This window comes from Sphaeramia orbicularis, chromosome 17 (genome assembly GCF_902148855.1).
Source record: "Sphaeramia orbicularis chromosome 17, fSphaOr1.1, whole genome shotgun sequence".
Lineage (NCBI taxonomy): Eukaryota > Metazoa > Chordata > Actinopteri > Kurtiformes > Apogonidae > Sphaeramia > Sphaeramia orbicularis.
The window spans coordinates 40,967,510-40,994,761 of record NC_043973.1 but is presented as its reverse complement, the minus strand read 5'-3'; the positions used below and the strand labels follow the sequence as shown (position 1 = coordinate 40,994,761).

The 27,252-nt window shown below is 35.4% G+C and overlaps 3 protein-coding genes and 1 long non-coding RNA gene across 7 annotated transcripts in view; 1 reads left to right on the top strand and 3 right to left on the bottom strand.

Moving 5' to 3' along the window:
- Positions 1-2,105, bottom strand: part of tmbim1a (transmembrane BAX inhibitor motif containing 1a) — a 36,173-nt gene extending 34,068 nt beyond the window's left edge. The window contains exon 1 of the mRNA XM_030159688.1: positions 1,836-2,105. The gene's annotated coding sequence lies outside the window, so the exon portion shown is untranslated. The remainder of the gene's footprint in view (positions 1-1,835) is intronic.
- LOC115436768 (uncharacterized) overlaps positions 1-23,675 on the top strand; it is a 26,376-nt gene extending 2,701 nt beyond the window's left edge. The window contains exons 2-3 of the long non-coding RNA XR_003937870.1: positions 9,705-9,713; positions 23,497-23,675. This is a non-coding gene — a long non-coding RNA (uncharacterized LOC115436768). The remainder of the gene's footprint in view (positions 1-9,704; positions 9,714-23,496) is intronic.
- Positions 4,713-14,706, bottom strand: LOC115436759 (caspase-8-like). 3 transcript variants are annotated; one of them, XM_030159680.1, is made up of 13 exons: positions 14,554-14,706; positions 13,488-13,550; positions 13,039-13,200; positions 11,918-12,093; positions 10,427-10,532; positions 9,151-9,280; positions 8,945-8,997; positions 8,795-8,858; positions 8,352-8,428; positions 8,150-8,261; positions 7,149-7,276; positions 6,487-6,878; positions 4,713-5,538 (listed from the first exon to the last, which is right to left on the bottom strand). In XM_030159680.1, exons 3-13 carry the CDS (start codon positions 13,144-13,146, stop codon positions 5,403-5,405), a joined length of 1,482 nt encoding a protein of 493 aa, XP_030015540.1. In that variant the 5' UTR covers positions 13,147-13,200; positions 13,488-13,550; positions 14,554-14,706; the 3' UTR covers positions 4,713-5,402. The 3 variants fall into 3 exon arrangements, with proteins under 3 accessions (XP_030015540.1, XP_030015539.1, XP_030015541.1); XM_030159679.1 differs by lacking the exon at positions 13,488-13,550; XM_030159681.1 differs by lacking the exon at positions 13,488-13,550 and having other exon boundaries at positions 8,150-8,258.
- On the bottom strand, positions 17,940-27,252 carry catip (ciliogenesis associated TTC17 interacting protein). Of its 2 annotated transcripts, none has more exons than XM_030159687.1 (10): positions 26,757-27,252; positions 26,666-26,723; positions 24,425-24,610; positions 24,253-24,308; positions 22,295-22,381; positions 21,206-21,373; positions 20,993-21,117; positions 18,569-18,645; positions 18,418-18,485; positions 17,940-18,299 (listed from the first exon to the last, which is right to left on the bottom strand). In XM_030159687.1, exons 1-10 carry the CDS (start codon positions 26,787-26,789, stop codon positions 18,111-18,113), a joined length of 1,047 nt encoding a protein of 348 aa, XP_030015547.1. In that variant the 5' UTR covers positions 26,790-27,252; the 3' UTR covers positions 17,940-18,110. The 2 variants fall into 2 exon arrangements, with proteins under 2 accessions (XP_030015547.1, XP_030015546.1); XM_030159686.1 differs by having other exon boundaries at positions 26,666-26,800; positions 26,913-27,252.

Sequence of the window (27,252 nt, the reverse complement as noted above, 5' to 3'; positions counted from 1 at the left end):
TTCTCTGTTTTTAATATAATAATCTTCAACTTTAATCTGATCTTTTATGAACATCTACATGATCAGTGAATTACAAATAGGAAAATAGCTGATTTTCACTGAAAAAAAAGTCAAATAAAGACGATAATATTACAATAAATGGTGATAAATCACTTAAAAAATGTTAAATATGGAGAAAAATCCATTTGGGAACTGACACAAAAGTAGCACTGGGTCTAAGCTAAAACATTTAAAATCATAGTCATGGACAAGAAAGTATGTATATCAATGTTGAGAGAAAGTAAGTAAAGCATTTTGGAAGCAAAGTTAACAATTAAAAAAAAAAACTAACCAATACAACAAACTACATTATGTCGCCATTATTGTTTAGTATCCCAGACCTCTGTTAGAAAAGAAACACTTGAATTCAATGTGTCCAAATACTTTTGTCCTTTTAGTGTAGTTTGGAGCAGGAAAATAGTGATAACCATGAATCAGCCCTGTCCCTGATCCAAAAGTCAGTAGATGTCTTTCACCTTATTAGAAACTGCAGTAAGAAATCAGGAAATGTGAGTCTAAACAACTGAAACTAGATATAAAGGAAGTATTTGTGATGCTTTTAGGAGTTTTCATTGATCCTCAAAGCCACTATTTCATATTAAAAAGCCTAATAATAGCTTTAAGTCAGATTGCTAGTTTTCTAACTTGTTCATGTACATTGCAAACAAATGATATAATGAAGATTTTTTTTTTTTTTTTTTTGCAGAAATACCTATTTGTTTAGTCCACAGGTGTCAAACATGCGGCCCGGGGGCCAAATCTGGCCCGCCGGATGAAAGTGCAAAAATTAACCCGAACAGTTGTCCGGGTTGTCCAAATCATTTTGGTTCAAGTTCCACATACAGACCAATGTGATCTCCAGTAAAAAATAACAACATAATAACCCATAAATAATGACAACTACAAATTTTCTTTGTGAAAAATTATGTAGAAAAAATTTAAGTGAAAAAAATAACATTACACTGTGAAAATATTTACATTTACAAAACTATTCTTTCACAATAAAACACAAATAAATATATAAATAAAAACAAAGATGAACAACCTGAAATGGGCAATTTGAACAATATTCTGCCTGTTACTAAATGTTTGGTGCGTTTATAGATCCACTATGATCTGTAGTTGTGTTAATAATAAGAGATGGAATATTGCAGAAATTGTTCAGATTTTAGTTCCAAACTCCACAATTTTAACAATATTCTGCCTGTTACCAAATGTTTATGTAACATTGTCTGTAAATGTACAAGTATAAATAATAAGTTGAGGCATAATATTGTTCAAATTGCACCACTTTTTCAAATGAAATTTGTGTTTTTTCAGGTTATTCACATCTTTTTTGTAAAATGTAAATATTTTTATAATTTCTTTTTTTTTTTACTCGAACAAAAAGAAAAACTTGGATTTGTCATTATTTATAGATTATTAAGTCATTATTTTACTGGTCTGGCCCTCTTGAGATCAAACTGGGCTGAATATGGAACTGAACCAGAATGAGTTTGACAGCCGTGGTTTAGTCAGTGTTAAATGAAAGTGCATGTGATCTCAGTCTGTGCAGCTGCTGAAATGTTTCCAAGGTGGGGTTAAACTGGGCAGAGCACACGCTGCACCCACTCCACCCAGTGTTCACGCACAAAAAGCCTTTTCAGGTGAGTCTGGGACACGCATGACAAACAGGATGGGACTAAAAATACCCCGCAAATTAAATAAATGAAAATTATAACAAACTGTGCTGCATAAGGGGGTGTTTTAAGGGTTAACATAAAGAAAAACATGATGTTAGAAAGAGCTCGACTCACCAAGAAGGAGATCGGAGTGCTTCTGCTCGGGTTTATTCCCACAGATGAATTAAATAAATAAATAAATAAATATGTAATTTTTTTTTTTTTTTTTTTTTTTAAGCTGAGACTTCCGCGTCCACGCGCACCCTCCGTGGGTCAGAAACGTCAACTTTCCTCGGTGTAGATGTTCGGTAAAGGTTTGGATTCAACCTGCTGAGGAGAGACAGTGTTGAGCAGCAGCAGTGGAGAACATTTCCTGGAACACTGAGGATCAGGGTGGAGTCCACAGGAATCTACCAACACCACATGTGTGTGTGTGTGTGTGTGTGTGTGTGTGTGTGTGTGTGTGTGTGTGTGTGTGTGTGTGTGTGTGTGTGTTAACAACAGGGTTCAGAGCTGAGTCACCACAACTCAACACACTCATGTCATCAAATATTACAAAACAAACTACCATCAAACAAATACTCAGGTATCTGAAGGTACTAATACTTTTTTTTTTTAATTATTGAACTTGTGAAAAAATACAAACTCTCAATGAGAAGGATAACATAGTGATACAAATGAACATAAATAAAATAAAGTACAAAAATCATGGGAATATGTAGGGCAAGAGCAAAAAAAACAAAACAAACAAACATTCAAATACAATACAGTGCAAATAATCAAGCATTTTAAATTAAAGTAAAGGAGCAGAGAGGCAACAGAGAAGATTTTTTAAATTAAAATTGAAAGTACTAATACTACTGCTTTTACATATACTTCATACACATTTATACTTCTACTCCACTAAATATTGTACTTTTTGGTCAAATATATTTATCTGACAGCTGTATTTATTTATTTATTTATTTAGGCAAAGCAGGTTTATTTATAAAGCACATTTCATGTACAAGACAATTCAAAGTGCTTTACATAAAACACTGATCTTCAAGCTATGACCCTCTTTTTAAAATTTTAATTATTATTATTTTCATTCATTTTTATTTTCGTCTATTTCCGTTTGCTCAGTTAATATTCTTGTACATCACAGATTTGTTACTGCTTGTACTTATTTGATTTTCTACTGCTCAGAGACTATGTTATAATGTTCTTATTCCTGCTGTTGCCCCTTCTCAGAGGGCTTTGGGGTTGGTTTGAGCATGGGGGGAAATGATATTAAAGGCAATGTATAATGAATGCACTGTAATTCCGTTCCTTTGTATTTATTGTTACATTGCTCAAAAAAGATAAAAAAAAAAATAATAAAAAAAAAACATTCAAAATATTGCAGCAGGAAGCAATAAAAAGTATAGGCAAAAAAACAAAAGAACAGATAAACAGATAAAAACTTTAGTACATACATAACATTAATCAAAGATGTAATAAAACAGTAAAGGTGCAGAGAGGCAGAAAGCCTAAAATGGCTTTTTTTTGTACTTTATTTTTTATTGATGTTTTTATTGTAACATAGAAATGGTTTCAGGTACATTCATTCTTTTACATATTGTTTACTGTCCACAGATTGAATGAAAAAGTCCCATTTTTTCTGATACTTTACACCAGGGGTCACCAATCCTAGTCCTAGATGTATCCCTTTTCCAACACACCTGATTCAAATGCTAAGCCTGTCATCAAGATCTGCAGAAGTCTGATAATGACCATCACCTGTGCTGGAAGAGGGAAACATCTAAAACATGCAGGACACCGGCCCTCGAGGACCAGGATTGGTGACCCCCTGCAATTTTCAACACCAAGGTGATTGAGGGAGGGTCCTTTTTTTAGCCAATATTTGGTGATGGCTTTTTTTGTCTGCGGCTAGCAGTACTCTAAATAGATATATGTCACTTTTACATAATTCCTCTGGGGAAATGTTAAAAAACAAAGTAGCCAATGACATGTCAAAATGAACTCCATAAACTGAATACATCCATTTGATCATATCCTCCTGAGACCCAGGAAAATAGAAGTTTTGGCTTTTTTTACATTAAATAATTGCCTTTATTGAAAACAGCACGATTCAACAGTTTTTTCAGATGCATTTTTAACATTTTTAGGGAATGTCCTTTGCAGTGGACAGCGTTTTTTTGTTTTTTTTTCTCAATAAAGTTGTGAAATTCTTGTCCCCTACAGAGGACAAAAATGCATTGCTGGGTCTCAGGAGGATATTTCCCCAAAAGCCAACAATACCAGGACAGGACCAGAAAATGTGCTTGATCTGCCTCAGGTGATCCACACTCCCTCCAGCAAGAAAACTGAACTCCAAAAAAATGTGATTTTCGTGCAAGTGTTATAAAGAAGCCGACCAGACTTTTCCAACAAAAATCCCTCCAGAATAGTGAGTTTGTTGTACAACTTTGAGATTTCCATCCCTCTAACCATATCTTATTTGGTATTTCCTCTTGTAAAATGGCTTATTTTAAAGCCTCTACCTTATAAATACAAAAACATTATAAAAGTTGTGAGATTTCCATAGTCCATACACATTCAGAAATCTAAAAAAAAATAAAGACAATACAAAAATATTTATCTCAATGCATATCATAATTGATTTCCTTACATATTTCTTAAAGAATATCTCTGATGTTACTTTTCAGATTACAGTTTTCATCACATTTTATTAAGTATTAGTATGAGAATTATGAGTATTAAGACCATAACAAGGATTTTTTAAAAAAGTTTCAAGAGTAAAGTCGTAATATTCTCCCCAAAAATCCTATTATTTTAAGCTTCTTCAAGAAAATAGTAATAATTACAATAAAGTTAAAAAATAAAAAATAAAATCAGGAACAGTGCCCTGAATTTCAGAACAAAAGCTGGCAATTTAGACAACTCTTACACTAATATTAATAATCAAGTATTTCTTCCTAAAAATGTTGTTCTAAACTGCATTTTTCTAATATAATCTTAATTTCTTGAAACCTTCTGACTTTATTCTCAAAATATTCTTTATGTTGATCTGTACTGTTTAACCATGAAGGCAGGACTTTTTACATTTTTATTCAAACTAATGCATTAATAGTAATTTTACAACGACATTGACTTCAGTCTTTTAATGAGTAAACACAACTAACAGGAGGAAGCGAATAAATCTAAAATATATTAATATTCTTTTTACCAGTGACACACAAGTCAAACAGACAATGACATCTTATTTGTTACATTTCTTACTGACATGACTGTACTTACAAATACATAAAAACTGACTTTATTTCCTATGATGTTGTCAAGATTAATTTCACTGTTTAATGTTCAGTGATTGACATTTACTTGGTCTTTCAGTGAAGTATCAGATTCCATCTAAAGACATCAGTGGTTTTTTTTGTTATGATGATACTGAAGATGGATATAGTACTTGAAGCGACTATAAAATGAAAAAAAGGGGAAGAGGAAGACTGTTCATTAGAAAGATGACACACTCCCGCTGTAGATATAAACAACTCATTTCTAAATCAGTAAAAAAATGCTATAAATTCTTCTTTTTGTGTGATCATACACAAAGGAAAACGTAATTCTGAATATTACTCTTCAATTAACATCCTCCAAATTCATTCCATACATAGTGATGAAACCCACATATGTAAATCTGGAGATGAGGTCTACTTTCAGTCAAATGAATTTGAGAACGAGTCTCTTTGTGAGGGTGTAGTAGGGCTGCGGCATTTGTTTGTAGGTCAGAAACACTCCTTTGCTGACTTCCCTGTTCACACGTATCAGGACAGAGTTGATGTCCTCCAACTCCGGGCTGCAAGGAAAACACAAATCATACTTTAGAAATAATACAACATCCTGCTCTGTGACAGAAAACCTTTGAAGAAAACAAAAGTAGACAGAACAATTCCAGTAAACAGGTCATGTGACCATTAAGACTATTATGAATCTATGCAATTTTAGACTTCTTTCTATTTTCTAATTTGAGGATTTATTTTTAGTAGACTTCAGCTAAGCCCAGAATACAATGAGCCACTAAGAGCTGTCAGGTTTTAAGGCCTGAGATTCACAATATTGAACACGTAACAGTTTCAAGTATTGTGTGAGAAGCATCTGAACACAACACAAGAAATATAACAGGAGATACAGATACAAAGAAAGAAAGAAAACATGAAAACAAAAAGGAAGAAAAAAAAAAAAGAAAGAAAAAGAAAGAAAGAAAGAAAGAAAGAAAGAAAGAAAGAAAGAAAGAAAGAAAGAAAGAAAAAGAAGAAAATGGAGAAAGAACAATGAAAAAGAATGAGAACAATGAAAAGAATGAAAACAAAACAAGAAAAAGTTGAGTAAGAATGAACAGAGAACCAAAAAATGAAAAAGAAAGACATATAGAAATAATTAATGAAAAGACAAGAAAGGACAAACGAAAAATAAACAAACACGGGAAAAAGAAAAAAAAAAAGAAAGACCAACAAAATGAAAACCAAAAGAAACGAAGACAAGAAATGGCAAAAGAAAAAGAAAGAAAGAAAGAAAGAAAGAAAGAAATGCTTTATTTATTAATGCTGCTGTTGTGTTCTGACATCAAACACACAAACACACAAACACACACAGAGACACACACACAGTCTCATACTCACACACACACACACACACACACACAGTCTCACACACACACAATCTCACACACACACACACACAATCTCACACACACACACACACACACACACACACACACACACACACCCTAAATGTGAACTCTCACCTTCCTGCTGAAATCATCAGCTGTCTACACAACTCCTGGATGTAGATGGAGCCTGTCGCAGTGTTTCTAAAAGACTTGCACTCTGGAACAGTGGCCATGCCCACCAGGAAGTCACAGTCCGAGGGGACAGTTTCCCCGTGGACCGGCCCCGCATCCTCCTCCAAGCTTCTCTGCGGCTCCTCCTCCTCCTGCCTCGGCCGTGGAGGACAGGGCAGCGCTCCTCTCTGGTAGCCGTTGCCCTGACACGCCTGGATGAAGAACAGTTTGGGTTTTCCAGCCAAGGTTGGCGCGCTGTCACTAGTGAAGGGCTTCTTCAGGTCTTTAAGGTTAACCGGACACTCATCCGTCCCATAAACCAAATCTTTTTCTCCATGTGACAGCACACACACCACCTAAAGCCACAGAGATAGGGTGAATGGCAGGAACATAACACACTGCAGACTAGAAGCAGTGCGCTGCCATGTCAGGTGAGGTGCAAATGTGGTGCTTTGCTCAATGGTACATCAGCCAACAATTTCTCAGCTGGTCTGAGAAAATGAACCGGCGACCCTTTGATTACAATCCATGTCTCCAATGTTTCAGGCCGGGGCTGCCCCCAAACTTTGCTACATTGTAAAGAATACAGAAAATAAAGTTTTTAGTGGAGAAACAGCTGTTCTTACCAAGGCATCATGATCCAGAAAATTCTCTCTGCCCAACTTTATCACTTTGTCTCTGATCTGTTGTGCTGTCAAATCATTCTCTATGACCACCTTAAAGCCGAGGCGAGTGAACACTTCTCTGAGAGCCTCTGTGACAAAAGAGAGACACATTAAATCTGAAGGTTAAGTTCCTCATCCCCAGGTCACTGTAGAACAGTGGTTCTCAAACTTTTTACAGTGGAGAACCCCCTGATATATACTTTTTTAGCCAAGTACCCCCAACTCTCACTTCAGCATTTTTGATTGAAAAAAATTTGGCAACATTTTTTCTTGTGCCAAAAGTTTATATTTTCAAAACTTTGTAAACAAACAACATATATTTAACTGTATTATATAAAAAAGAAATATTTTTTAAAGCCAATTTTGTGTGCAAAATATCAACTGAAAAGTGCCCTCTTTCATTGATAAGAAAAATAAATAAACTGGTCATTTATTAATAAATGAACCTTTCATCAACAAAAAATAATTACTTAGCTACTCAAATAAACTCAGTTTGAATAATATAAAATAGAAATGTTCTTAAAAAGTTACCAAAGTTTAAACAAGATGATTGACAATAAAACTATTATATTAATGTATTTAATGTGTTAATTCTCATTATTTATTTTGTATTTGGTACATGATGACTTATTTAATGCATTTTTCCAAAAAACTTTCAAGTATCCCCTGGGCTTCTTCCAAGTACCCCTGGGGGTTCGCATATCCTACTTTAGGAACCCCTACTGAACCCCGGTGATTCAAAGGTCACTAATACACACATAGTCAGAGGTTTATTTTTATTATATTTTACTGTGTTTTATGGTAGTTTTAATTCCATTTAGCTTTTATATATGTTAATTAATATTAATCGTTTTTTCATGGTACAAACACAGAGAGCTGGGAAACTATACTTCATTCTATCATGTCTATTGATTGATTGACAATAAAGCTGAGTCTGATTTTTATGATTTGATGGTACATACTTGTATCCTCCTGAGTTCCTTTTCGGGTTTTCAGTGCTGGGCCTGTAAAGTTCTCATTGTTGATGACCACACACCATCCACGAGGGTTATGACTCAGAATGTAGTACTCCTTCTAAAGTAAAGCACGGACAAGGTCATGAACATTATATATGGTAACCAATAAATTCATGAATATTATTTTGCATATTGTGTGAATGGATACCTCGTCGAGATCAGACAGGGATTTTCTGGTATTTGATATCTCTGCATCAGTGCAAACAGTTTCACCTACTAAAACACCTAATAAAACAAAAAGCAGAAAACTGAGTAAAAACACACGCTGAAGAAACACTTTACAACTTAGTACTTGTGATTAATAATATGTTCACATGCACACTAATATTCCACTATTATTCCAGACAAAATATTCTCAGTGTGATTTTCATTATGAAATATCATATCCTGGATTAGATCTTAACCTGACAATAGCATTTTCTGGTTAATGCATTAGGGATGTGGAAAATATTTAAATTTTAGGTTCATTTATCTTCAGAATATGCATCTCAGTTATAGTTGTATAGCTTGAGCTGAGTACCATAAAGATCTATACTGTTGGAATAAGAACATAAACTGAATATTTTTAATGTGACAAAGGGGGAAACTCACTGCTGGGTTGAGTCTCTGATATTGACAGAAAATCCAGTGGGGGGGGCTGGGTGTTGTTGACCCTCTGTGGAAAGAAAACACAGATCCAGTGGTGATTAAAGCAATACAGTTCAGGAATAACTGTACATTAACACACTTTAACACACTCACGTGGTCTATGCTGACATGTGGTAGTAGTGAGGTCAGAGGCTCTCTGCGAGACCCTGTAAAAAGAACAATTATTTGATAAAAGCAACAGTAAATAACAGAACAAATAAATATCCATGTTTTTATATATATATATATATATATATATATATATATATATATATATATATATATATGTGTGTGTGTGTGTGTGTGTGTGTGTCTCATACTTTGTGTGTAGTTCTCCACAGTCCTCGCCAGGTCACGATCCAGCTTTAACAGGACTTTATGCAGCTCATCCATGTTTGTATTTGAAAGAAGACCGATCTTTTCCATTTCAGCAAACACATCCAGCGCCGTCTGTAATTAGCAGAGAAGAATTCACTGAGTTTACAGCAGCTGCATGGTTATGATGCAAACACAGTGATCACTTCAGGATTGATAACTGCAGTTAGGCAGAGAACAGTATGCATGTAAGTATTGAATAACAATGTATAAAGTAACCATGAAATTAAAGCAATGCAATATAAAATGGTGTGAAAATATAGGAACAGACGTCATGCTTCATAGTGAACATAACACATAAAATCAGCAATGATTCAATTAGACTCTGATGCACAAATGTTTGATCTCCAGATATAACTGTTAAGGAGAGCATAAAAAAAATTGACCACTAGAGGGAGCTGACATTCTCTGACAAGCTTTCAGAAATTGAATGCAATGTTAATCACTCAATAACACAGTGTTTTTCAACCTGCAGCTCTTTCATAATTCATGGTTTGAGTTTTTGTTTGTTCGGTATTAATTGTCAGCCTTGTAAATCCAACCTGGATGACTGTACATACCCTGACCAAGGAAAATAAAATTCTAACTTTGTGCAGTAATCTACACCTGACTTCTCTGCCTCCATCCATAATAATATAGACTAATTATATAGCCTAAATGTCGTCTAAAGTTAACGTTTACTTGCAACATAGTATAGGAAATTACTACATGATAAAAAAATTAATTTTAATTTTAATTAATCTCAGCAGAAAAATGTCTCTGTTTTGAATGTCTGGGGTCACTAGAAATTTGTGATGTTAAAATGGGGTCATGAGCCAAAAAAGGTCAGGAACCACTGCAATAACACCTCACCGTTCTTATTAAAACATCAGCTGTGTTCACTTGAAGCCTCCCTTCATGATGGCCTGACAGAAGGTTAAAAATGAAAAATTCCGAGACATTTCCAAAATTTTTGATTATTTTACTTAAGGTCGAGACTTATCTAGTTTTCTCATGAAATTTTGTGAAAATATATCAGAGATGACATATTCTGTATCCATGTAAACGAGTATCACTCTCCATCCATCTAACTGCAGCTAAACGCAACCACAATCTAAACCTCAAATTCCAACCGAGAAAAACATCCCATTCTCAAACATGCTGAGTGGACCAGTGACCAAACAGGTGAAAGCTACGACACACATCATTATTTGTTATGCAAATGTAGGGTTTTGTTCTCACATTGCACATCTCAGTCTGTCGTCTGCCAAGCTTCGGGTTCAGTAGAAACTTCATCTTCTCCAGGTTTTCCTGAGTCACGTTCTCATGTATTTTGTATAGCGTAACCCTGACAGAAAGATCAGAAAATTCAAACACAAGGAACAGGCAAAGAAAAGACAAAGAAAACACAAAAACTACTCAAATCACCATACATTTTTTTGGGGGGAAAAACTGTACAGTATTTTACACAGTAGTTTTATCACTCTGAGCTGCAACAATTACTTGATCAACTGATTAGAGATTAACATTGTCAAATACTAAATTAATCTCCAACTCTATTGATAATCATGTATCTTTCACCAAAAAGGTCAGATCACATGCTTCTATTTTTTTTTTTTAATTATTTGCATACTTTGTATCAATTTTGTAATTCGTTTGTAATATGCTAGTCTGGCCAGCCATCCGTCTTTCTCAATAAGAAATCCATCTGGAATCGTGGGGCTTCAATCCAAATATGAAGGCGGGACTAACAGGCACTGAGTAAACCAATCATAGATAACGACATGACGCTTTTGTTAGAGAAATTTAAGATTACAGGGTGTAATCTCTAATTCAGTCCTTATTTTTGGATCAAACAACCGACAACAGTTATAAAGAGATTTGCGGGCTTAGAAGTGACTTTGACTCGCAACAAAACACCCGCCCCCAAGACTTGTGATTGGTCCGGTATAAAATAGATCAGGCGTAATTCACAGTGAATGGACCAGTTCCAGACTGTTTTCTCAGTATTGAATACACTGAAAAAAACAGATGGCTGGCCAGGCTAGTAATATGCCACATTTTTTTGTTCATTTGTAGTACTTATTTTACTGTTAATTTATTACCTCCACCAAGGAGGTTATGTTTTTGTCGGCGTTGGTTTGTCTATCTGTTTGTCTGTCTGTGTGCAAGATAACTCAAAAAGTTATGGACGGATTTGGAGGAAATTTTCAGGAAATGTTGATACTGGCACAAGGAACAAATGATTAAATTTTGGTGGTAATTGGGGGTGGGGGGTGGGGGGGGCACTGATTTGCCTTGGCGGCTGTCTGCGCTCTCTGAGTGCTTCTAGTTACTCCTTATTTTTTGATAATTTTACTACTTAATTCATTCATTTTCTCTTCATTTTATTTGACTTGGTGCTTCATTTATTACTGAACAAAATAAATGCTATGTAAAGTTTTATTTAACGTTGTTATTCTTACAGTCTTACAGAGGAAATCTATCATTTTTGTGTTTTTGAACAATTGTTTTTTCTAATTTTAATCCGTTTCTTTTCTCCTTTGTAACAGTAAACTGAATATTGGGGTTGGATTGCATATCAAACAAGACATTTCAGGCTATCATCCTGATAATTTTATTCTATTTTACAAACCAAACAACTAATTAAATAATCACGAAAACAGTCAAGAGATTACTTGGGGAAGAAAGTTGCAGCCTGACTTGTCAAATTAAACTTCTTATCAACGCTACCTGTAGTCTGACAACATGGGGTTTGCGTCAGTTTCCTCTGGCGGTCTGCTGTCTGTTTCCAAAACGGAGAGAAGATCAGCCCGATTGATAGTTTGGAGCAGCTGGGCAAGGAAAAAATCATCGTCCAGAAGACCTTTTTCCTCTAGTCTTAAGAACAGTTTTTTTGCATCACTGACCTGTGAGACAGAAACACATATATGAACAAGTGGAAAAATTAACCCATAATTACCACAAATTTAACAGTTAATAATAATAAGACATCAGTTTTATATAGTGCTTTTCTAAGTACTCAAAGACCAGTTGACAGATTAAAGTTACTAAAGCTTTGCTGAAGTTTTACTTTCATTTTCAGTTACCATAAACAGCTGTTTACCGCAGTACTACAAAAAGAATCAATGACATTATGTTAATCAGAGTGATTACTTAGAACAGATATATTTAAAAACAGGATGATTAATAAAAATAAAACTGAGGTATAAACACCAGAGTATATCATTTTAACTGGGGATTTTTAGTACAGATAATACATATTTCAGAGTATAACTGACAAAAACTGGACAAAATAAAGATTAATCAAAGTATTTTTTTCTTGATGGTGACAAAGTGTTTCCAAACCCTCAAAATAAAGTCTTCAAATGCAATGTTTGTTCGACAACCCATGGATATTCAGTTCAGTGTCTCAGAGGAGGAAACAAACTAGAAAATATTCCCATTTAAGAGGCTCAGATCAGAATATTTTCCATGAATCAATTATCAAAATAATTTATAAATTGAAACAGTAGTGTATGCCACACTGGGTCAAACATTTAAAAAAAAAAGTATAAAACACAGTGTGAGTTGATTAAAAAAAAAAACAACAACAAATAAATCAAGTGCTCATCTAAGACTGTGCTAATATCTTTAGTTTATGGATTAATTAAATAGTCAACAACTAACTGATTTATCTTTGCAACCCTAATTGGTTGTATTACTTAGATGTATTAATTTCTGTTCACTTTATGTTTATTTCTTTCTTAAAATGCTGAAAATGACAAAATAAAACTCAAGTGACCTAAAATGGAACACGAGTGTCACTGTCTAACAACTGTTTAATTACAAAAATATAAAGATTACAGACTCACGTCTTCCAGTCGCTTCCTGTTGACAACATCACGACACAAAAAGCGAAGAGCTGCCACCTCAGACGACTCCAGCTCCTCATCGATGAGGGACAATTTGAACCTGTCCATCACAGTCCAGGTCACAACAGCAGATGTCTGCTGCTCAGTTTAGCACACTACAGACTGAAGACACAAGACAAAAACAGTAAGACATAAAATAACGATGTACCGTAAGAAAGACAACATTATTACACATATCAAGAATAATGATATGACATTCAGATTTCTGTCTCTATACTAGATACATAGGATTGACATAAACACAGATATTCAAGGTTTCCTACAGGTTTCTACAAGTTAAATTTAAGACTTTTTAAGACAACTCAGAACACAATTTAATGCCAATTTCACAGCCATACTGGTAAAAATGAGAGACTCCTAGAATTTAGGAAAATGTATATATTTATCACCTTGATTCCCACTGTTCCAAGTCATTTCTCACTGGGGGCTGCAATGATAGCAATAATTGGCTCCTAATTTAAAAAAAAAAATTGTCAGGTTGGAACAGGTGGAACTGAGTGGACTTCCGTAACTTTCTTAGAAACTTAAACACAACACAGCAAACAAGTTCATAACCACATAACTTAAGACCTACCATATCAAATATAATACATTTCAAAGACTTCTTTAAGGTATTAAATGTAGATGTGTAAATTCTAGACTTTCAAGACTTTTTAAGACCCCGCGGGAACCCTGGATATTACTTCTATTTGTGAAGATGTGACCTAAAAATGTCTGGTTTTCTGGATTGTGAGAGAATATTTCTATAAGATCAAATGTTTACATGTCTTTGAGGATCTTGTATGTCTAAAAAGTCAACTTTTCCTGAGCTTTGTGACTAAACTTTATCCAGAGAGGAATTTAAAAGAGAGTATTGTGCTTAAAAAGGAGGACAGCCTTCTCAACCTGTAAGTTTTAGTTCATCACAAATAACAGCTTCTGGAGATACATGGTTTTAACTGCACAGGAAGAGGATCTGTAAATCTGGAAACCAAATCTAAACTAGCAAAATTAAAACTCATGTAAGTAATCTTAAAGGTAAAGCTGTCAGACCAATGACGTATAGTAAGAATACACCATTTACATTTCATGTTACATATTAAAGTAGCAAAAAAAATTTAAATACTTGAGTAATAGTAAATTGTACATAAATAGCCTTCTCCCTCATCTTAACCTTGTTAGCTAAACTTTAGCCCCAAGCGTGAACCCTTAAAAACACATTCAAGCTAATTTTAAGCTAGTTTTCAGGAACGAATGAACTTCCTGAGTATTTACTGTAGGGACTTTTCACTTTAGAAACGGGAAAATGGAACTTTTCAACCCTGCTTTACAAAGTTACATTAGCATTAGGTGAAAGTCAACAGCCTTAAATTAACGTCAACGATAACTACCCAGCTAAATAACTAGGCTAGCTCATCTTGTCAGGTGAGTCAACATGACTTATTTGTTAAAAAAGTTTATGACGTTTAAACTTACCGCTAATATCTTCCGGTCACATTAAATACTAACTTAAGAAAGCGACGAAAATACGTGTTTTATAGTTCAGATAAAACTAAATTAATGATGATAGGGATGAAAAATACGAAGTTTTGGTATTGCGTTATCTGACGTCTCCGGTCGCTCTTTCACTTTCGACGAAAAGTTCAGTATCGTTTTTGGTTTGTATTCGCTTCCGCTTTCGCTTCAGAATAAAAGTGTATTAACAGCTTTCAAAATAAAAGCTTAGTCAAACGCTTCTAAATATTTGTTTCCCCACAAAACCTTCCAAATACAAATGTTTTTAAAACGTTAAAAATAAAAGCGTCCGCCAAACCTTCAAACCTTTGTTAAAACGCCCATAGTAAACGCTATGCTTAAAAGCCTTCAAAATAAAAGTTTTAACAAAGCCTTCAAAATAAAAACACCAAAACCAAAGGTGAAAGTGAATGTGCAGTATTTATTTAATCTGACAAACGTATAGTATTTTAAATTAACCTCAGGTACTGGGCTATAGTTAAAGGACTCTCATGTAGGTCACATTTACTCAAATACTGTAACACAATTTTACATACATAAGCCTTTTTTTCTGTGCTTATGCTGTTTCATACTTCTACTTTTCATGAATTTGACCTTTTCTTCTTATCCACACAGTAGTATATAAAGTATCTAAAATTAATAATAATAATAATAATAATAATAATAATAATAATAAAATTTATTACAGACACAGGTCCATAAACCACAAGCACACAACATACAGAATAAATAGAATAAAAAGGATAAAAAAAAGACTAAAAAGAATTAAAAAGGAGATACAAAAATTAAGCACATTAGCAGATATACAAACTATTGCACCAATGAGCGCCTCACTTCAGAAGTGAAACGATAGCAGCTTTTGAGGGGGCAAAGTAAAGCTTCTGTGGTTCTCTGATGTATCCAGGCGACACATAAAACTAAACATCAACTTTCTTAATACTGCCTCACAAGTTGGCACTCTTGTGGTCACAAACAGTTGACTGGCACCATGCCACCGAGGGACATGAAGCAGCAACCTCATTGCATCATAATAGGCTACCTTGAGGCCAGGCACGTGCATACACAGGGCCCAAAGGGGACTTGAGCCCCTGCCCTTTTTGCCTCGTAGGAAAAGTGCCCTTTTTACTTTTAAAAGAAAACGGCAGTATAAAAACGCCACGGTTATCTACCGTACGCATTTCCTTGTTATAGCACGTCATGGTATTGTATGAGTGTACAGTCTGACGTCGCTTCTCTGTCAGCTGTCTCTGACTGAGGGGCGGGGCTTCCCCATGCTGCACATACATGTACGGAGAGAGAGAGAGAGAGAGAGAGAGAGAGAGAGAGAGAGAGAGAGAGAGGTACAAGCCGCAGTCACATCTCCACTGTGTAGTTCCTGCACAGATGAGACGGGACAGTGGACTAACTTCAACCTTTGTGGCTTATCAAACCCCCCCCCCCCCCCGCCCCGCCCCATTACTTGAATGTATTGAATCACAGCAGAAACAGGAGGAATCATTCACTTCGCTTAATTTTACTGACAATTTACATTTGTTTCCAGATATTGAGTTTCTTGTGCCTTTGCTGCTGTGAATGTTTCTACAGTAGGAACAGGAAACTCCAACAGCAGTCACAGTAGGACTGGTTTATGTGGAGCCTGGACTTTTTTTTTTTTTTTTTTTTTTTTTTAATGAAAGCTGCGTTAATGTGTACCTTGGGAAAAATATCATATTAGCCTTAGGTTACCAGTTTGGAAGTTATGACTCGGTTTCGGGGAGTTGGGAAATTGTTCTAGTTTATTGTTTAGCTAATCTCAGGTCTCAGACCATGTTAGCCATGCTGAATCAACAGCAAATCATTGAGATCAACATGCTGACTGCAGTCCTGTAGGTATGCAGGCTTTCTCTACAGACCCAACAGGACTGTTTTTCTAATATTTATTTCTATGTTTTTGTCAATGTTCAATGTTTCACAGTTGAATGCTCATGTGGTACAATCTTTATCTTCAACAATATATAGCCTGATAAAAAGCCAATGTTTTATTGCTTTTTAGAATTGCAGCTGAATTGCATGTCCTCCAAACCTCAGTATTATTATACATTTTGACAATAATTTGATGACACAAGAGAAACAGCAATTGCATCACTCACAGCTACACAGTATACACAGCTATGTTGTTGTTGTTGTTGTTATCCATGGCTACTTTATTAATTTTACATCAAGACACATATTGTGTTATTAAGGCCTGAAAAAAATTTGGCGCACACATACTGCCCTTTTGTGACTTTGAGCCCCTGCCCCTCTATAATCCTGTGCACGTCCCTGCTTGAGCCTCTGAAAACTCATTTTCATATAGTTTGACCACAATTGAGCGGTGTATAATGGTGTGATGTAGGTTCTAAATAGAGAACACTTCACTGAATCAGAGCACATAGAAAACTTCCTTATCAACATGTTAGCTTGAGAATAAAATTGCCTCTATGTTGAATAAATAGAATGTTTAAGAATGCACACAGGTACATATGCATTAGTTTTACAAGATAAAGATACAACACTTTGAAAGGAATGTATCTTACACATGATACTCCAATACACTCATGTAGTTTATTTTACACTGACTTTTCCAAAAATAAATCAAACTAAGTATTAAAAAAAAAGCTCTAAATCACACAATCAGAAACTACAGTCATGGAAAAAATAATAAGACCACCCTTGTTTTCTTCAATTTCTTGTTTATTTTAATGCCTGGTACAACTAAAGGTGCATTTGTTTGGACAAATATAATGATAACAACAAAAATAGTTCATAAGAGTTTAATTTAAGAACTGATATGTAGCCATTTTCCATGGTTTTCTTGATAACTAAAATCACTTAAGTTCTACACACAGGAGTTAGTACTTGATTGCGACGGTACATATATTATTTGTGCTAATATTTCTGGCTAGCCCCCCTTTTCAGTATATTCTGGTGATAATACTTCTATACTGACAAGTTGAATGTAGGACTTTTACCTGGATGGATCTAGGTATTTCTATTCTGGGCTTTTTTCTTTTTGCACCTTGGTACACTTACTCTTTGCACAGAGTACACGTATTATTTTATTTTGCCTATTTATTTTTCCTTGCTTAGTGCACAGTTTATTTCCTTTTAGTTTAGTTAAATTGCTTTAATTGTACAGTTTATTTTCTTTATTTCATCATAGCTTAGTTTAATTGTTTGCGTTAGCCGTGTGAAGGAAACTCGCAAAGTAAGAATTTCATTGCTCAGTACTGCTGTGTATATGACCATAAAGTTCTTGAATCTTGAATCTATTTCTTCATCTCTGATTAAATAATGTAAAGCATCACAAAATTAAATTACAATAAGCATTGTGCCTCAAACAAACTTTATTTGTATTATTTTTGGTGAGATCACACAGCTCAGGTACACGTAATGTCATACATAATGTGTTCTTTCTACCAGTAGTCATCTGTCACTCAGGAATAGGTATGAAAGAAGCATGTTAAAAACATTATAAAAAATACTAGATTGTTCTGTATTCACACTGATGAGGCTTTGAGGATAAGTTCTGGAGGATGACGGGAAGCAAATGGGAGGAAATACTCTTGGGCAAACTGGAAAACATCATCCGGTTTTCTCAGAAGCAAGAACTGCAAGAAGTCAGATATAAGCGTACGGATCTCAGGATGCTGTCTCAGATAAGAGGCGTGGTCTGCCTTCAGCTCCTCCTGACACAAAGAAACACATATTCATATTATGTCATGTGCATTAGATGCAAAAATACTGTCATTGTTCAAACATTTTCAGTCAATAAGTTAAATATAAATCAGATAAATTATTGGTCACCTTTCTGTCCAGGAACTTGGAGCGCATCTGCATGTCTTCTTCCCATACCAGGGAGATCTTGTCAAACTCTAACATCCACAAACACACACAAACAACATCAGAGTCAACACATGAGAGAATGTAATGTGTTAGAGAGGGGGGGTATGGTTACCTCTATCTTGCTTTGATGGCAGCTGCTGAAGCCTCATGGTTGTAGGTGATCCCAGCTGCACTCTGCGCACCAAGTGCCTACTCAGAACAAAATGGAAAGAGAAAAAGAATTGAAGTTAAGTTTCTCTGATAGATAAGATGCTGAAAGACTTATTCATCAAATAATTAACATAACATTAAATTACAAAGATGTGCAAGATGTTTCTCAAAACAATTTAAAAGTCTAACATCACAACATGATTCCTCTGGAGATGTTTCTTGCTCTAATGGCAACTTTCCTAATTAACGTCAATACATTTTCTCCAGTCACATACAGCATAGACCAGTTTTTTCAAGCTTGGGGTCACCTGGAATTCAAATGGAGTCACCTGAAATTTCTAGTAACTAAAATAAAATAAAATAAAATTAAATTAAATTAAATTAAATTAAATTAAATTACAAATAAAAAAATATATGGTGAGTTGAGAGAGACAATCCCAATACATAAAAGACATGACAAACTCTGAAGCTGAAACTGAAGCACTGTGGTACTGATTGTCCGTCAAATGTTCATTATGGTCGGTTTCAGATGCTGCAGCTCTTTCATAATTCCTAGTTCAAGTTATTGTTTGTTCAGTATTAATTGTCAGCCTTGCACATCCAAGCTGGACTGACTGTACATATCCTGACCAAGGAAAATAAAATTCTCACTTTGTGCAGTAATCTACACCTGACTTTACTGCCTCCATCCAAAATAACAAATATTATATAGTCTAAATGTGGTCTAAAATTAATGTTTATTTACAACATAGTACAGTAAACTACTACATGATCAAAAACAAATTAATTTTAGCACAAATATTTCTCCCTTTTGAATGTCTGGGGTCACCAGAAATTTGTGATGTTAAAATGGGGTCACCATCCAAAAAAGGCTGGGAACCACTGGCATAAAGGTTTAATAAAATAACATTACTTTAGAATCATATTTGTTTCGAATTAATTATGATCATAAATCTTCCTCTTCAATGAAATAAATTGAGTTTTAATATTTTGGCCATATTGTCCAACCCTAATAAGTAAAGTGATCCAATAGGTTCTTTATACTAAGAATAATAAGAATAAAACTGTTTAGACATGAGTAGAGTCATGACTGTTGTTGCTTTTTTTCTTTTTTTAAAGCAGTGTGTCATTCATTCATTCATTCATCTTCTGAACCTGCTTTTTCCTCTTTAGGGTTGTGGTGGGTGCTGGAGCTTATCCCAGCTACCTATGGGTGAAGGCGGGGCACACCCTGGACAAGTCGCCAGTTTATCACAGGGCTGAACATATAAAGATGAACAACCAATCACTCTCACATTCACACCTATGGGCAATTTTAGGCTGACAAATTAACCGATCAGTGCATGTCTTTGGATGGTGGGAGGAAGCCGGAGTACCCAGAGAGAACCCACGCAAACACGGGGAGATTGTGCAGACTCCACACAGAAAGGTCACTGGTTGGATCAATGAAAAGGAATTCAGTTTTGTCTGACTTATTGTATTGAGTGATTAAACAATAGCTATGCTTAACCCTGTAAAGCCTGAACCATTAAATCATTGACAGAAAATTCCAGTTCTTTGAAACTGGAGCCTTTATTGGTCCTTCTGAACAACCAAAAAAACATTTTTTCAAATATAATTTTCCATGTATGAGTTTCAATTTTGTATTATATTTGATACATTGGGTCTCAACGCTCAATTATTATTTTGGAACAAACAAAAACATAATATAACACAAGCATGTCTAACAAATTGGTAATTCTTTTTCAAAATTGTCAAAGTTCTTCCTCCTTCCTCATTAATGACAGTCTTGTAGTGTCACTGGAAAGGCCTCTGGGGATTGAATTTGTCCCCCCGGTGGAATATTTGTGTATTGCATGTATCTAATTGTATACATTAGGTTTTTCAAGAAAAAAAATATCACACTGATCATGTATAGGGTTTCAGAACTCATGTATCAAATATGATACGTTTGGCGTTATAGGGTTAATAAAATAGTAAACTGAGGAGGTTGAGAAACCAATAAGGCAAAACTGTGGCTCAAACAACAACATGTGAACAATGAATCCCATCCAGCACTGATCTAAGCCACTGCTAAGCTCTAAATGTTCAGTTGGTTTTTGAATTAGTTATATTTGTTTTCATCATTTGCACTGGTGTTGGCTTGTTTCCTGATCTGTGTCGTTGCATGTGTATTTCGTCAAATGTTTACGCTCTGTTGATTTTAATCTTGTTCTGTGATACTGCTAGTTTTGGTTTGTTTGTGTTGTTTCTTAAAAAGCAAAACCATGGACAAGGTCTGCAAATTAGCTACTATGGCTACAAGTCCAATATACATTACACTGACTGCATACAAATAAAATCTGTGGAATATTGGGGTCAGCAGAAGTGTAGGAACTAATCTTACCCATCAGACAAGAAGTAGCAGTGCCAGGTAGTGGGACTGTCTGCCACAGAGTGAAGAATCCTCTCCAACCCGAACGCCTCCACACTCTCAGCACCAACCTCCAGCTGCTTCATACCCAGCTCACCCTGGAAGCAGAGTCAGGTCAACATGTTTGACTAAACAAATATGATTTGAAAGTACACTAAGAGGTTTTAGACTGTTGTAATTAAGTACAAAGGTTGTGCAGATGATGTTTAAGTCCTGGTTGATGGAGATGAAACTCATGTGTTCTGGGATTTTTGTCCTCAAAGCCATCAGACGCATCAGCAGTAGGTTGGAGCCCTCAGTTATCAGCCCTTTTAGGTCAGACATGGGATAAGAAACACTCTCCTTTGTCACCTCCTGTAAACACACATGCATAAAGATAAACAAAACAGTACATTCACATCAGGAGGTTTATTTAACAGCTCCAAAAAGGACTTTATTATGGATAGTAATATTACTGGCACAAGTTTATTTGTTTTAAAGGAGTTACATTTTACCTTTTTTAAATGGAATTATGCATTTTAAACATTTCCCTGTGGTCTACATAAACTGTAAATGCTCTGCTTGGGTCTGAATTCTTCATTAATTCAACTCCACAGGTCCATCTTCAACCCTATTTCTGAGTTATGACACCAGAAAGGTTGTTTTGAGCGCAGGTCCTTTAAATGCAAATGAGCCACCTCATGCTCCGCCCCCTTCAGATTGTTGGCTGAGCTGCTCTGTCCTGTTCAACCAACAACTGAACATTTTAGGTAATCGGCTCCAAGTTTGAGCATATTTTCAGTATGGACTACAACCGCTGCTGCTGACAAACAATTATGGTGTACTGGAAGAAATGTTCATCAGAAGTCTTGACCTTATATGTGCAAATGTGGTGACGCAACTAGTTATAGACGAAAATAAGTTAGCAGGAATTAAAACAGGCTGTAGAAATCCACTCGATTTTTGCCAAAATGAATATAAATATAGCTTTGCAGCACCTGGAGGGTTCAAATTCAAACTTTTTAAACTGTTAGGGTCCAAATACACAAATAAATGAACCAAAGACAAATTAATGTGGGTTTAGCAAAATATGACCCCTTTAAAGGTGGAATATGTAACATTATAAAGCAATTAATGTATTTAACATTAATCAAAAGGCTACGTGTCTTGAAAGAGAAGTTAATATGGAAGTTTCTGCAATTGTAAAATCTAATAATGACAGCCACTAGATGGTGTTTTTAAATAGACTTCCACTGCACATATCACAGAAATACTAAACAGCCATTTATTACTCACCTCCCCAACAGTGGTAACTTTATTGATTAACATCTGCCCATCACGCTGCACCATGTGAAACCTTTTATCCAAACCGTGGCCCTCGAGCTGAAGAAGGGATTTAAATGTATAAAGGAACGTTAAGTATACTGAGTACATAACAACGGGAAATGAAAATCAAAATGTAGTATAAAAATGGAAGGCATGGGAAAACATGTATAGCACAGTTTTGTTTAAAACTCACTTTTATAATTCTGCATTGGACAATAAACTTTAGTCTTAAAGGGGCTATGGGTAGTATACTTTGAAATATTAAAAAAATGACCTAAAACTATAATTAGAGTGTTTAGAATAAAGAGCTCTGACCAGGTAATTACTAAAATTCTGGGCTATAATACACCCAAGTCAAGTGTACTATTGTATCTGGGCAATATGTCAGGCAATGTTGTATTAAAAGAGGACAGATATTTGCTGAAAAGTTTGTTAGCTGCCTGCAAGAAAATGGTACAAATCAGATCGACCAACTAGGCATGACTGGCATTAAACTGTGAGTGAGATATATGTAATGGAACCGTTGACCCATAAGATAAGGACTTGAGAAGAACAATGTCGAGAAAAGTGGGAGAAATGGTCTATTTATACAACAACAGGATAAGGACAATCTTATTGATAACAAGACTGGAGCAAACTGTAAAGACATGGCAATTCACTATGTTCTTTTTCTTTTAAGTTTGTATTTCTTTTTTTTTGTCTTCTTTCTGTATGCCCATATCTGCTACATGCTCTTAAAAAAGAAACAGTAAAAAGAAAGTGATGAAATAGAATAAAGAGCTCTGCAGTTCTGCCAAAGATGCCAATGTATGGAACTGTAAAGTTATGAACAGGATGTATTTACACTGATGGGTGGGGGATTTATGGGACTACTAGAAGGAGTAGTCACTCTGCCAGTCCCCCATGGTGAGGAAAACATCCACAGAGCCTTTGACCAAAGTGTCAGAAAGTGACCTGATGGGATTAGGACCACTAAGAAACAACTTTTAGAGTCCAAGAAAGTGACATAGTGATAAAATCTAAAGCACTGTTGTTGTTTTCACCACTGGACACAGCTCTAAATAAAAAGAATGGAGTTTGATTCTGAAATGACAGTGTTTCTTCGACATGGGTCAGTGTGATTATGAGGATTATGAATGAATATGTGATGTTATGTGATGGTTTTTGCTAAGTTGCTGTTTGTTGATCCATGGTTCAGACTAAACTGTGACAGTTCTGACCTTGTTAGGACAATTCCAAACAGGTCTTTAGTACAGCTACTGACAACACAAACTGTACAAAAAACATAGGTAATTTGTGGTTTTACTGTGGCTGTTATCTGTCTATAAACAGAGATAAGCTAACAGAGCTATAATGTAAACTACCAGTTGATACAACACGTGTAGATTATACAGTCGTGGAAAACAACATCAGACCACCCCTTGTTTTCTTCAATTTCTTGTTCATTTTAATGTCTGGTACAACTAAAGGTACATTTGTTTGGACAAATATAATGATAATAACAAAAATAGCTCATGTGAGTTTAATTTCAGAGCTGTTATCTAGCCATTTTCAATGTTTTCTTGATAATAACCAAAATCACTTCAGTTCTTACATCAATAGCTATGGCATTGTACCGACAAAAACAGTGCTTTTAGGCATCCCATGTTTTCTTTTCTGTCTTTTTTAGTCACATGATACACACAGGAGTTAGTACTTGATTGCATAACCATTGTTTATGATGACTTTTGATGGTCTAATAATTTTTTCCAGGACTGTAAGACAGTGTTATTTTGAGCAACTGTCAAAATTACTTCCTTTTTTTTTTTTTTTTTTTTTTTTAACCCAAAGCCTGATGACTCTATAATACAGATGTGTGCAAGCAATGAGTTTAGGGCCTTGCTTTTTAAAACCATTTCAACCCTCTAATGTTTGGGCAGAATGCTTACCTTTACATACTCATGATAATCCTCCTCCAGTACCTCCAGGTCTGTTGTAATGTAGGCTGAAATGCACAATGATGACCAGACAAAGGAGATGATCAGAGCGTACTCTGACACATGCTGTAAATGAACAAAATAATGAAGATCAGCCAGTTTTTCTGCCATGGGCTCCCTTCACCTGTCACCGTTGTTCCACATGGGGAATCATCAATGGCTCCTTGGCTTTGAGCATGGACTAACATACAAGGCTGCTGGACTCTATGGGCAAATTCCACTGTCACACTGAAGTTCCCCAGGTGTCGGCCGCCCTCGGACACAGTCACCAAAGAGTCTGCAAACACACACTTCTGCAGCTCTGCAGGATCTGAAAGAAGTCGGGAGAGTTTAACAAAAGCTTTAAGGGAAAGATATGAGGCAGATTATTCCCTGCTAATTATTACATCCAGTAGTGGAATGTAACCATTTGAAATAACTGTAAGTACATTTCATAGTTTTACATTTCACTACACATCTCAGAGGCAAATATTATACTTTTAATCCATTACATTGACTAGTTTACTGACTTTTCAGATTACAGTTTTTCAAACCTTCCTTGTCAAATAACAAACCAAATATCTTCAAATGTGTTCACTTTAAATGTTTAGGATGAACCTGAGGATTTTTGCACTGATAAAATTCTATTGTAATTCCTATTTAAACTAAATAAATCCTTTAAAGTAATGCACATGTCATATTGAATAGATGCCACATACTGTATGTAATGTTCAAATTATCTTGGAAAAAGGGGCAGAAGCACTCACTCATTGTACTTTTTTGTCAATTCTAAAGCCATAAATACAAAAAAGTCCATGCATTCTGAAGATATTTATATTTATATATTAAAACTTAAGCTGAAAAACTGTCTTTCTGTACTCATGAAAAATTGACACTTTTACAGATTTGTGTTATCTACTGAACAGTGAGGCAACTAACATGATATTATAGAATGAGATTCACAACAAAAAAATTAGTTAAAACCTCGATATCTGCAGCAGTAAAATGTACATTAATACAGCAGTGATGTGAAATGTCGTGCCATATTGTCATATATAGTAGTGAAATACTGACAAGAACTGTACCATTGCACTATGACAGGGGTGTCAAACATGCAGCCAGTGGACCAAAACCAGCCCACCAAAGGGCAAAATTACACTGAAGATATTAACAGTAAAGGGTGCAGGAATCATTTTAGTTCAGGGGCCACATACAGCCCAATTTGATCTGAGGTGGATGGGACCAGTAAAATAATAGCATAATAACCTCATAATAGAATAGAATAGAATAGAATAGAATAGAATAGAATAGAATAGAATAGAATAAGCTTTATTGTCACCACACATCTTTCAGTTTTGCAACGAAATTGCAGGAGGTTTCTGCCAACGACAGTGCACGTACATCTAAGCAGCAATACAGTAAGATACAGACATCTTTTTAAAAAGTATAGGAATATAAAGTGTGTAATCGAGAAGTATGTGCAAAATGGAGATAAACTGTATGAATGATTTAAAACTTTAAGGTAGTGTAAAATGTGCAAATGTAGTAGTAGTAATATAAACAATGTAAACATTTGTAACAGTGTTACAGTGTGAACAGTGCAAGTAACAGTGTAGGCAGTGCAAATGTAACAGGGTAGATGTTAAACATACATACATGATGAAAACTCCAAATTTTCATCTTTGTTTTAGAGTGAAAAAAAAATAAAATTACATGTTGAAAATGCCTACATGTACGAACTATTCTTTCACAAAAAATGTGAATAATCTTAACAACCATGAACAACCTGAAATGTCTTAAATAAGTTAAAGTTGGACAATATTATGCCTTTTAGTAAATGTTTTGTGCCTTTGTCCACTGCGATCTGTAATTTCTAATGCATATGTGAAAAATGAAAAGATGAGGCATAATATTGTTAAAATTGCACATTTACTTTTTGTACTAACACAAGAAAATTTGTGGTTATAGATTATTATGCTATTATTTCACTGGTCTGGCCCACTTAAGATCAAATTGGGCTGTATGTCACCTCTGAACAAAAATGAGTTTAACACCCCTGGTTTAATGAATGTTAACAATATTAGTTACTAGTTGTCAAAATCCCCAGTTGACCCAAAGACAGCAGATTTAATTAAATAACAGGCTAATGTTTTTATGATATGTGATACTTCATTCATTATTATTATTAATTCATAATACGTATGTGTATGGGGCCCCTGAACTAAAATGAGTGTGACACCCCTGAACTGTGACTACTTTTCAACATGTAATTTGAGTAAAGGATCTGAGTGCTCCTTCCTCTACTGCTAAACAGAGTGAGTTGAAATGTGACAGAACCAGGTGGTGCTGACTCCCATCCTCCATGGAAACAAGAGGATGTACTCACCAATGCTGGACATGAAAGTAACCGCTTCATCGGAGGCTTTTGGCTGTTCTGACTGTCCCTGTTCGACTCCTTTGATCCGGCCTATTGATCCGCCTGAAGTGTCGTTTTCCAGCGGGGTTTCCATCACTACCACAGCTGATATTTACGACAGTAGGCGACTCCACGCAGGAAATAAAGCCCAACTTTGTAAATCAAACTAACGAGGCCGATGAGTAGCGGTTCATGTACTTTAAGTGTGTTTTTGTGCCATCAAACGTTTGGTTGTCGTGCAGCTTCCTTCCGATCCATAGACTGGAAACCCTTGTTGTCCTGGCAACGACGCGTTTATACCGTAAACATCCCTTTAGAGGCGCAAAGCTCCAACGAAGCCGCCCATCGTAAAATGTGATTATTGAGATTGCCTACACATACGGCGTATACCTACTTCATTTTCAGTCAGCATTTTGTATACCCACTTCTAAATCCGCCCTGATGCGCACCAACTAGTATCTACGAGCCAAACTGCCCATTTTTTCCACTAGGATGGTGAAGCCATGACCCGCCCTACTCTGTCTCTAATTGGCTGCTACTCGCTGTCTTCACTGATT

Coding starts and splice junctions, on each gene's coding strand:
- LOC115436759 (XM_030159680.1), bottom strand. CDS start 13,146: ATGGACAGGTTCAAATTGTCCCTCATCGATGAGGAGCTGGAGTCGTCT. Junction 12,094..13,038: donor ACAGGAAGCGACTGGAAGAC/GTGAGTCTGTAA, acceptor TCTGTCTCACAG/GTCAGTGATGCAAAAAAACT. Junction 9,281..10,426: donor GACAGACTGAGATGTGCAAT/GTGAGAACAAAA, acceptor TGCTAATTACAG/ACGGCGCTGGATGTGTTTGC.
- catip (XM_030159686.1), bottom strand. CDS start 26,789: ATGGAAACCCCGCTGGAAAACGACACTTCAGGCGGATCAATAGGCCGG. Junction 21,118..21,205: donor ACATCATCTGCACAACCTTT/GTACTTAATTAC, acceptor CTCTGCTTCCAG/GGTGAGCTGGGTATGAAGCA. Junction 18,486..18,568: donor GCCATCAAAGCAAGATAGAG/GTAACCATACCC, acceptor TGTGGATGTTAG/AGTTTGACAAGATCTCCCTG.